General features: G+C 42.3%; 1 protein-coding gene across 2 annotated transcripts in view; it reads left to right on the forward strand.

The window, feature by feature from the left end:
• The window catches only part of LOC135387017 (uncharacterized), a 162,030-nt gene that overhangs the window by 51,543 nt on the left and 98,397 nt on the right, over positions 1 to 12,090 (forward strand). For both annotated transcript variants that reach the window (XM_064616450.1, XM_064616451.1), the window contains exons 3-4: positions 3,393 to 3,481; positions 3,579 to 3,647. In XM_064616450.1, the coding sequence (XP_064472520.1) occupies positions 3,393 to 3,481; positions 3,579 to 3,647 (158 nt within the window). The remainder of the gene's footprint in view (positions 1 to 3,392; positions 3,482 to 3,578; positions 3,648 to 12,090) is intronic.

Below are 12,090 nucleotides of genomic sequence, written 5' to 3' on the forward strand. Positions count from 1 at the left end.
TTTTAGCTGGAACAAATCAATAAAGAAAAAATCTGAGGAAAGAAATATGCCACCTTCAGTTGCCATCGACCAAGCAAACCAAGTCAATAATGGTGGTTGTTATTCACTGTGCTATGTGATTGTGTTAATGTTAATTCACCTGTTTGGTACTGTGGTACCAGCTTCCTTGTAGCGTAACATATATGTGACCGCATGGAGGACAAAGAGGAGGAATTAGCTAGTCTGGCGTAGGAGCTCTCACACTGGCATAGCTGGTCAAAAAGAAAATGTGGGCCATACGTCACATAAAACACAAATACCAGTATATTTTCAGCAAGCACTGGTTAATTTCTAGTAGGTGCGGTGCATATAGCGTGCCTATGGACTGTTTTTTTTATTCTTAGAGAAATCATATTTTTGCAGTTATAAGGGATGACAACATGTTCTACATTCGAAGTGGATGTACTAATTAGGTCTCGTTTAATTATTGAAAATAGAAGGTCGGTGCGAATGCAACGTCGGTTTCCCTATGTGCCTCTATAGTTTTCAAAAGTATGCTCGTGACCATTTAGTGCGAGGACATGGCCCCGAAATATTGGTTGTCTGAGAGTAAGTCTCGGAGCGTTCTTTTTGCCTTTTCACTTGAACGTGAGGAAGAAACAATGCTGCAGAACTGCAAGCAGCACATTTAATATAATGTCGTGCAGGATGCAAGTTTTACAGCGATTTCATATTTTAGCACAATATTTATAAGCTGTAAAAATATGTGCAAGGGTACCATACAATGAAGTAGCTGGTACCGTAAATTTTAGACCTCTTCTTGGCGTGGGTGCTTGGCATAAAGAGTGACCTGCTAATAAACGTACTTGGGGATTTCTGAATGTGAAGATCACAGGAGAGAAAGGAAGGCAAACAAATACAACAGAGGGTGCCATTCATTTCTCGCACTTCTGATTTCAGTTAGTTATTGCGCTTGGTTTTCTTCAGTTCCGACATCTGGTAACCAGAATTTGCACTGTATATCCACGCGAATAAAAAAGATGCAAAAATTTCTGTGAGAAAATTTCATGGTTTTTAAGACCTTGAAAATAACATTCTTCGGTACCGAGGTATTCAAAGACCAGTGAAAACAAAGTGCTTGAAGTATTATGTCTAGATACATCTCTTGCAGCTTTTGCATGGCAAATCGTTGTCTAGGAAGGTGCGCGAATCAATGTGGATGTTCCTGAAATTAGAATCTTATTTCGTTACACTTTGAGATTACCGTATGCTGGTTGCAAAAAATTAGGGCACCTCTGCTGACTCAAGTTATTCATCCGAGAGAAAATAGTTTTTTCTTGCAAACAAACAAACAATTTCTTCACATTCATATGCAGCTTATTTGCAGAAATGCATTTCGAGAGTCTGTCCAGTACCTGTTCCCTGCGTTTATCAGAACGTAGGCTCACAAAGAAACCCACAGGCAGGTTCCGATTTCAAGATTCTACGGTTCTGAGGCTGGAACACACACAAACACATCCACACGGTATCGGAATCAGGCTTTTTCGTCGATCGTCACTTTTCAACTCTGCGACTTCACAACCAAGGCAGCTGCAGGAGAATGGCGATGTCCGCGACAATGTTCATAATATAGCAGGTGTCCACCATAGCTGGAACAAACACCGGGAACTCATTTGGTGACACGACACGAATTCAGAGTTCGACATACTCAAATTTGACAGGCGAGCAGCAGAACAAATCATTAACTGCAGTGTCAACAGAATCCTGATAGCCGGCGGAGAATACAGTAAACGATTCGTCCAGACTCGGTACTCTCGTTCCCAGCCCACCGCAAAAAGCGTCACCCTGCGGGGAAGTATTTTGAGACGCGGGAGCCAAAAACCTTCGCTGCTCTGAGGCTGTCGTGCCTGTCGACCAATCAGAGACGATTTATTTTGAAAGTTTGAATCTGAAGCGTTTGTATTGCAAAAGTTGATTTTTATGGCTTTATCTTTACACCGTAGATTTTTTCGTGATTTATTTCGAGGAGTTTATTCTCGAAATTTATTTTGCGAAGTGTAAACCAGAGTGTTCCCAAAAGTAGAGAACTCCGACTCCGGGAAGGGGGCCACGGTTAACCGTCGCCCCCTTCCCGAACAATACTCCCATCTTCTTAAATAGCGACCGGTTGTGTAATCTCTCATTCAGTTTGGCACCGATGATGTTCGTCGCATGACGGACTCAGACGTTTCGTGTGAGTAAACCTTGTTATTTTGTTATGTTAAGTCGGAGTTCTCTACTTTTTTGTCTAGGAGTGATGATGTCTCTGACGTCACGGCGAGTCCCCATCTCCGGGTGGCAAAAGCTGGGCGGATGGCCAAACTCTCCCCATAAATGACTGTAGCCCAGACGAAACCACACTCACCGGTACTCAATCACCTTTCGCATTGCGCATGCGCGACACTCGAATCGGTTGTTTCGAACGAAAACGACTCGGTAAAACTCTTTTCTTTGCAGCGGCTTTAAAGAGCAAATATGGCTGCAGCAATCACCCCCAGCTTCACTTATGTTCTACAACTGTCTTAGTGATATCACTCCGTTTTCACGGTGTCATTCCGAGCTATGTCTCGATGTTCGTACTGTAGTAACTTGTGGTGTAATGACCCGAATGATAAAGAGGAGCCGCGAGCCGTGGCAGTTATCAGCAGGAAGACACCCACCCGTCCAAGGGCATTTAGGGAAATGCACGGTAGTGTAGGCTCCCTGTTCCGTCTGGGTTGTTGGGCGATCTTGTGCGGCATCCCATCTGCGACCAGCGGATTGGATGCGAGCAATAATCCTCGTTCTTCGTTCTGTAGTTGTTGTGTTTGTGTTCTTCGGGGTTACGGCGGCTCGGATTTGGAGTCACCCTAGGTTTGTGGGCCGAGGATCCCACAAACTTCATTGGTGCATTAGTTATGAGGACCATAACTTATGGTATAGAACAGAGAATTAGCAAGTGGAGTGCTTGAAACGTACACGTTAGAAACGATGCGTCGGGGGCAGCATAGTTTTCGAAGCTGTGCTCCGGACCTGTGTTGGTATCAACCTGTTCAATTGCAGCACGGGAGCGTTTGAGTCAATAACGTAAGCGCCTACGAAGTTATAATCAATATTATGATACGGTTGGCTGTTGTACGCGTTCGGTGGGTCAATTGCAAAAATTCCATAACAAAGTGGCGGGTGCGAAGTTTAACACCGCCACAGGTACCTGGAATGGTCCTTAATAACACTGCTCTTTTCCTTGGTGCTGGGGATGACGTTTCTCCCAAAGTCTGCTCCAAGCATATACCCTCGTGCCATACAGCCGCTAAACGTGTGGAGTGAACGTGATTAAACACGAAATCGACAGTTTAAATCTTTCCTGGCATATATGGTCATTGTTTTTCTTGCAGGTTACTTGTACTATGTGGTCGCCCTCAAGGCCGGAGAAAATTTCCTAAATGTCGTGGCCGCAGTAATCCTGATCGCTGGAACGTGGCATGTATGTCTTTTCGACATTCTTCATTTTCAGTGTATTTTTGAGGTCGGCGCTACTGAAGCCTTGGACTGCCAGTCAGTGTAAAGCAATTCCTGCCTAGATGGATGATGAGCCGGACGCGGCAGGCAGACGCGGTAGCCATATGAAGCTTACAGCTGCGTATTTTAAGGTAAGACAACAGCCGCAGAAACGGTATGGTATGTACTACGACGCAAAATATTATTTTCGCCAGTTCATGCTGTATCTTGATGTACACTGTGACGATTTATTCCTAAATATTGGTGCCAGTTTCCGGGACACCATGCAGCAATATTGAAAATTGACTAGAAACTTTGCCCCATATTATGCTGGAAGTACGATGAGGGAGGAAATAAAGTTCCATGTGAATGAGTACGCATACTTCAGCACTGGTGAATGATGCATCTGTTATTATAAAGTTGGACCTCGTGTATGTTTCTTTCTTTTTCTTTTTTTATTGTTGAGGCACTGAAAAGGCGTGCAAAGGAAGATCGTGCTGCGCGAGCTATCTGATGGGAAGTGCGGAAAGTGTTCGGGCGGAAAATTTCGAATTGTATGGTGAGGGGGTGTCCCAGAAGTATGGAAGATATCGAAACATGACAAATGACGACCACAGCAGCCAGTGAGTCAGCTGACTGATATGAATGAGCAACCCTATGAGGGAGTGTCCACGTATCGTGAAAATTATGGAAGGGACTCAACCATAAGTGGAAATTATGAAAACATAGAGAGATCGATGCAAGCGACCAATGATGACCATAGTAGTAGTAGCAGCAAATATTTGAGCTGACGCCAGTATCTGCGGTACCTCTTGTGTGCCTCGGAAATTAGCCCATATTATGCTGGATCTCCCTCATGTACTTTCGGGTAACCCCAGTGAGGGTGTGAGGTGACTATGACATTGGTCGAGGAACACAACTCAATTTCTAGTGCACCCATAGACTACCACAGTCGCTATTGTTCGTGTTTTCCAGTTATTGTTTCTCTTTGATTTTGTTTGTATCTCTTTCCCGAATTCCAGGACACTCACACAGTAAATCATTTTACACCTTTTATAAGCACATGCTTGTCCCATGGTGCAGTCTTTTTTTACACCATGAAATGTGGGTGTTTTCTGAAACACCCTTTCATTAGGTGTATTCCTCATAAAACACTCTTAAAGTTGGTGTTTAAAAACAAGAACACCTTTAAAAGGAGAGTATTCTATTGAAAACACCCCTTAGGATGAAGCTCCCGCGACACCATGCCCAGCCATGCAGTCCGACGTCTTTGCTTGTACGGCAACAACCGCCCTGGACACGGCACAGTTCCAGCCGCAGGCAGCCATCATAGTCCTAGCAGCACTGCGAGTGAGCAAAAAAAAAAAAAAAATAGAAACAGGAAGCAACACTGTGGGACAAGCGTAAGGGAAGAGGTGAAGACCGCAGCATCCTAACGCTGTCCGTGCTCATGAAATGAGCGGCGTTACGATGCTGCGATCTTCAGACGATGCCAGCTGCCAGCCCAGGCACCCTGGTAGTTTATATTTGCGTACCAGATTGATCATAAACTGAAATACAATTTTCTGGGGTACGTTCGTTAAAGGTCAGATATGCCGATTTTGAAGAGCCGCTGAACTGAGCGATGCTCGCGCTGTGTGTTCATTACCGAACACTGAATATGTGTGCGAAATATCTTGCTCCAACTGTTCGTAGTTTTTTAGAAAACAGTTTTTTTTAGTTCCCACGCCCGGCCGTCAGACCGTCGGCAAACCCTGCGCACGGGCGCACCGACGTCACTGCTCTCGGTTTATCTGTCTTTGGCTTGGCATGGACTCTTGGCTTGGCCGCTTGGCTTCTTTCATTTCGTCCTCTGTGCATCGCACAAGATCGTACATAAGCGAACAGCTGTAATATTGTTGTTGCTAAGCCGGAAACAAAGCATGTGAATATTTTTTTTTGGCACGGCGGCGTTTGGAAAGTGCACTTCCTTGTTCTGACCTTGCCTTTTATGGGCTGGAGCTATATGATACGTGATATGCCATGGCGAAGTAGTCGAAGATGCGACGGTGCTACGCTGTTAGAACAATTCATCGGAGCATTCAAGTGTTACCTATTATAAGCTGCCAAAAGACCAAGCAGTGCGAAGCTCTTGGCTAACAGTGGTGCCTGCTAATTTCCACTGCAAGGATTTCGTCCACGACTGTTATCATAGGTTACGCGCGACTCCAGAGGCAATTTGGAATCTCGGCACGAAATCGTCTGATGAAAATCTGAGGTGCCCGACGCACAACATTTTGAACGTGCCACGGAGGATGAAGGCAAAAAACGAGAGCAAAAAAGGTAAGTCGAGATTCAGATACAAAAAATAGCAAGCTTAATGAATCGATTGTGCAGCTGTCCTAATGCGCTTACTCTGATATAACCACGATTAGCCACCCAAATGTTATTGATAATCGAACTTCTGAATTATCACAGGTACACGCTGAAGGCGGCAATGAAGCATGATATGGCTTGCATCTGGTGCATGAAGAAATTGCTGACACGTTAGTTGCAGTCTACCTCCGCCAACAGGTATGACAATGTGATGTTATAATTTGAGTATTCACCTATGTTCAACTTTTCATGTGCACTCGCATGCAGACATCTTGACACCACTTTTAAATCTGCCCTCAAAGTTACAACCTGTGCTTTCAGGGTGGAAAACAAAGGTCGCCATTCCGATTAGCTGCTATCTCGCAGTTCAAGCACTTTTGCTGTCTGGACACTGGTTCCTGTGGATGGGGTTTTACAAGCTTCACTGTCTGATATAGAAGGTATGTTACATTAGTTCTGTTAATTTGTCTTTTGCATATTTTTGTTACTGTTAGCTGGATTACTGTTGGACATACAGTCCTTTGACACACAGAAGCTGATGTCGCCTCTGATAACGTTTTAGAATTTTCAGTGTCATCAACGTCCATTGAGGAAGGTGCCTTTACTATCTGTTAATCTTTAATTGAAGAATAGCCCAGAATTCATGTTAACATTGTCTACTCTTATTAATTCACTGTCTATGTTCTGAGAGCTAAGAAAAATGGAAACTATTTATTTGTCACAACTTCACACTGGATGTGGTACGGGATTGACATGTAAGCTAAAATACCTGGATTCTACAATAATTGTGTTGTACTTGGTGCATTACCGTGAGCAATGCCACATGCGTTACATTTTTAGTGGGTCCGGTGCACAAATACTGTGTGCATACTGCATACATATACTGTTCAATAGGCAAAAATACCTGAGCAGTGCTGTGTAGTCTTTTTACCCAAAGTCCATACTCTTACTGCAAAGTCACAGTACGTAGAACAGCAATGTGCAGGTATGCTGCGATAGAGATTCACAACAGAAAGAAGACTGTTGAGAGCATTTAAATTTTAATGAGACGAGACTTTCGTGCACAAGGCTGCTCTTGTTAATGTCTAACATGAAGTTAACAAAATGCCAGAATTTATAAAACATGTTGTAATGTAGAGAGCGAGGGTTGGTACAGACATAAAAATAATTATACAATCATATATAATAAAATAAAAAGGGGGTACAACTCCCCCCTCAACTCAACTCGACAACTCAATAACTCTACTTGTTCTCTACCTTACAACATGTCTCATATTTTCTGGAATTTTATAACTTGATGTTAGACCTCGAGAAGTACAGCCTTCTGTGCGAAAGTCTTCTTTCTGTTGTGCACAATCATTATACAGTAAATACGGCTATCCATTTCTTGTCATTAAATGCTTTTTCTTTTTTTCTTTTTTCTGCAGTGATGAGCATCCATAAGGACACATGCCAGAAAGGGTGTCTCTTTGGGATAACAAACCCTCATCACCTCATGAGGATACAATGGTTGACGAATGGTTCTCAAGCACATCGAAACTTCAACAAATCATTCTGAAAAAGCCGGTCAGTGCTAGCACCAGGAATTGAACGTGGACCGTCTTGCTACCAGTCAGAGATGTTACATTTCAGGCGCTCATTGACTTTTGGTGAATTACTTGTTGACTTTGTCCCAAGGTGGAGATCGCCACAGCTCATTTGCCTATCTGTTAATGTTGTGGCGTGTGTTCGTTTTTCCCTTTGTGTGTTCCAGACTCAGAACGGTTAATTTGGATCAGGTCAGGTACGTTTCATTTAGACATGGCAAACATAAAGTGGTGTTTCTCAACACAACTTAGCAGTGGCCTTCATGCATTACTGCTACGGCCATTAAGCGTGAATGGAAAGCTGCACATTATGCATGATGTAAAACCCCAAGACTAGGGAACACGAAGGGACAGACACAAACACGTCCCTTTGTGTTCCCTAGTCTCGGGGTTTTACATATGCATCATCTTCACCAGCTCGCTTGCTTCCTAGCCATTTTTTCTGCACATTATGTTCACTCTACTTTTATCGTGTGCTGTGTAATCTTGTTCAAGTTCTGTCAAACGACGTGTAATGCTATAAAAAATTCAGTACACTCTTTATGTGGGTTGAATGGTAGAATGAATGCAGGAAGGAATCTGTCATGTTATGGCAAGTGTTTACGTATTGTACGTTTAGCTACTAATTTTATTGGTTAGCTTTCGCCGGCGTATCATGTCAAGCCATGTTATATTAATTTGGAACATGTTCTTCTTAGTAGCTAGAGCAGCTGATACACAGTGAGAACATAGCCCGTGCGTGTTTGTCTTTTCCAACGCAGCCCTTGGGATTCCTCCCTGACGGCTACACATGTCAGGGATAGGTTTCAGAACCAGTAGTTCCGGCAAAGTGTGAATTGCTTTTCAGGGGATCATCACGCTGGCAGGTGAAACATATGGTTTAAATTATATTATATTATATATATTATATATTATACTATATATATTTTCCAGGACAGGAATTGCGTAGCTTCACACAAATACTACTACTACGACGTAAGAGTGGTTTCAAATCTAGCTTTTTTGTGTTCCTGACATTATCGCACAAGATGTAGTATCCACTATGATCCTTTAAATGGGGGTATGTGCAGTGCAATCAACAGATGCTATTTACAAATCTGTGATTTCTACTGTGTTGAAATGGGGTAGTTTGTATCTGAGAGCCATAGTGAAACACAGGCAGCCAAGGACAGACTTTTGATGCCCTCGAGAAACATGGCAACACATTGCAGGGACTCTGGATGCTGCCTAAATTTCCAGAACACACAGCTCAAGGCAGCGGTTAAATAACAAGTGGTTAGTGAAATCCAACACAGTTGCATGTGTAAGCAGTCCGCTGTTGGATTTGCTTCTGTCCGAGATACGTTATCTCAAAGGGAACGCACGGACACACTCAGAATGATACTAGGGCTGCCTGTGAAATAGAATGAAGAGAGGGTAAGACATATAACCCTTTTTTCTTGTCTGTTATTCTATTGGTTAAATTGTCATTTGCTTAGCAGCATATATGTGTATATTCCAGAGTCTGCTAATAAGTATATCAGTTTAGAGCTAGCAGTCGCATTGTAGATGTCTCATCCTGTCCTTGGCTGCTTGTGTTTCACTATGGCCATGCTTGCTATTGCAAAAACAGAAAACAAAAAAAGACAATAGAAAAACACAAAAAGAGCGACCTAAAAAGCTGCCTGTTCTAGTGCTCACATGGAGGCAATGCAATGAGGTAACATGTTCCATTCATGAACTGTGCATAGTAGTACATATCACAACGGCAACGATTATTCAGATTTTTCTTGAAGTACTTTGATTTTTGGAGCTTTGTTTGCACAGTCTATTATTTGAACTTTATGTAATTCCCCTCTTGAGATACTTTAAGATTGCTGATGCTGTGCACTTTGTTAATTTTGGAACTGTACTGTGCTGAGGTACAAAAAGAGAATTGTCATATCTGCATTTGAGCACATAGGAATAATTTGTAAGTACTTTCCTTGTTGACATTAATATTTGCACCAGGTCACACCATTGTTGATTGATGGAAAATATAAATAAATATATTTATTTGCTTGCCAAACAATGCACAAATGTCTTCTTTTCTAGTGAGATATTCCCTGTTCACCAGACATAAATGTGGAAAAGTTAAAGGGGCACTATGATGATAGAGTCTAGCGTTGCTTTTTGCCACTTCACATATATTCACTGTTATTCGTGTGCACATGTAGGAATAGGAAGGTAGAGCATGCGCATAAAAAATTTCATATGCAGCCACACATATGGTTCAGAAGATTAATTAGATGATGTCCAAGCATATATAATTGTGCTTCATGTGCAATGGGTATGCTAACGGATTCCTTCCATGAAGCTTTTTTATTTTTTATAAATTCTTTTTATAAATGTTATTTTTTATTTTATATAAATTTCATATTACATATTGTATACTTATATTTTTATAAATTTTATAAATTAAAAATTCAAGTTACACAGCCCCTGTAAGAGTGCCCTTTGCAAATGGTTTGGTAACGTGTCTCTAACTGTGAAGGTAAGAGGCAATCGAGAATGCTGAAGACAAGGTTGCAACTTACATATTGCTTATCATGTCCTAGATACAAAGTGATTTGTACAATAATTCCTGAGGATGGAATTAATTCCGAAGCTGGCCAGTGATGTCACCCAGGACGACAAGTCACATAATTGCCTCTAACACTCTTACACCCCATGGGCTGAGTTGTGAATTGAAAGAGCACTCTACAGAAAGCTAAGGTGCACCTGATTTCTAGGATCTATATGCTATGCCCTAACTCTTCAGACACCACATATCTAAAAACACCATTTCTAAGTGGCAATATGTGCTCTGGTACTTCTTTTGCGTCTGCATAGTGTGCAACCACATGGCTACTGGAGCTTTCGTGTGCATGTTTTTGTGCGACGGTGCTCATTACAAACAATATCCAGATGTTAGACATAAAATGCAGTAGTTTGTAGCGTGCCACACAACGCAGCGTGACATGGGAGTGTGTGATTCAAAGAAAGCTTCTGGAAAATGCACAGAATCCCACAAAAATTTTAAAATGTGATTTGTATTTCGTTTTACGTCTCTCGTCGTTACATACCACCGTCGACGCTGTTGCACATTGATAAATCGTACGTAAAACTTGTCCCATAGCAGTATGCGGTTTCTCAAATGCATAGCACAATTTTTTCCTGCAGGAATAAAACGCTGTCGGCATTTTCTTGCTAACACGGCTGTCGAAAAGTCAGTCTCTACAATGGGCAAGTGCTGTAAGGGGGCTAACGCAGACGCGACTTGATACAAATTGTACGTGCTCACAAAACACAAACGACGAATTCCAGTCACAACATCGCACAGAGGTTGGTTCGCGAATGAGTTCGCAGCTGCTGCACTGTTTACTTATCGCGGAACGGTGGAACCCGGCTGTCCGCCATCTTCAAGCACAGATACGTGAAGCCGCGAGAAGCCGTAGCTGAAATCCACTGACAAGTACGAAGGCGCGTACACGTCACAATGCCCGTTCGGGTGCATCTACGTCATAAAAATGGCTGCGCCCATGTGTGTTTCGGAATGAATTATCTATTTTTTTTACATGGTACTGTACCGAACTGAATAAGGGTGAATAGAACTGAAGAATGAAGAATAAAGGTGCATTTTGGGGAGAGCTAGATGTGGGCTTTCAGAATATCACAACCGTTTCGACTATTTGGGATATCGGCATAGCTGACCTTTAAGCGTAGTGTGGCAGAACTTGTCTGAACTGAGACGGGAATGTGTCTTTGCAATTAACACGTATGCCTGCAACGAGTGAAAGATATAAACTAAGTTCCTGACATCCCTCCCTGCCAAATATTATGTTTTTAACACAAGTTCTCGTCTATAATGTGATTACCTAATGAAAGGAGCTGTCAAATTCATATAATTCTTTTTTTCACGACTTAAAACTCCATTTTCCACACCACATTCTCAGATCAAATTGGGTGTAAAAAGGGTGTATAGAATGTAGACACCTTTTTCAACACCTCTTTTAACACTATTAATGATCAACATGAGATAAAATGTGCTGTATTTCGATGTCACACCTTTATGATGCTCTTTTTACACCTTTTGCTTCAATCAGAGGGATAGAAAATCGTGTTTTTATAACAATGCACCTGTTTTGAGCGAAAAAAGGTGCAAAATGATTTACTGTGCAATCCTCAGCCAACCTAGTCATTTCGCTTTCGAAGGCACACGCATGCTGGCGCAGATTGGAGGTTAGGCTACTTATGGCTACACCTGCCATGATAATCTTTTTTTTCTTTTCTGTTTTTCCTAATTGCTCATATGTTAGTCCTCACGGTACCTCAATGGGTACCGCAGATACGGGCGTCAGCTCAAATATTTGCTGCTACTACTACTATGGTCATCATTGGTCGCTTGCATCGATCTCTCTATGTTTTCATAATTTTGACTTATGGTTGAGTACCTCCCATAATTTTCACGATACGTGGACACTCCCTCATAGGGTTGCTCATTCATATCAGTCAGCTGACTCACTGGCTGCTGTGGTCGTCATTTGTCATGTTTCGATATCTTCCATACTTCTGGTACACCCCCTCGCCACATAATTCGAAATTTTCCGCCCGAACACTTTCCGCACTTCCCATCAGATAGCTCGCGCAGCACGAT

The sequence above is a fragment of the Ornithodoros turicata genome, chromosome 3 (assembly GCF_037126465.1).
Source record: "Ornithodoros turicata isolate Travis chromosome 3, ASM3712646v1, whole genome shotgun sequence".
Taxonomy (NCBI): Eukaryota; Metazoa; Arthropoda; class Arachnida; order Ixodida; family Argasidae; genus Ornithodoros; species Ornithodoros turicata.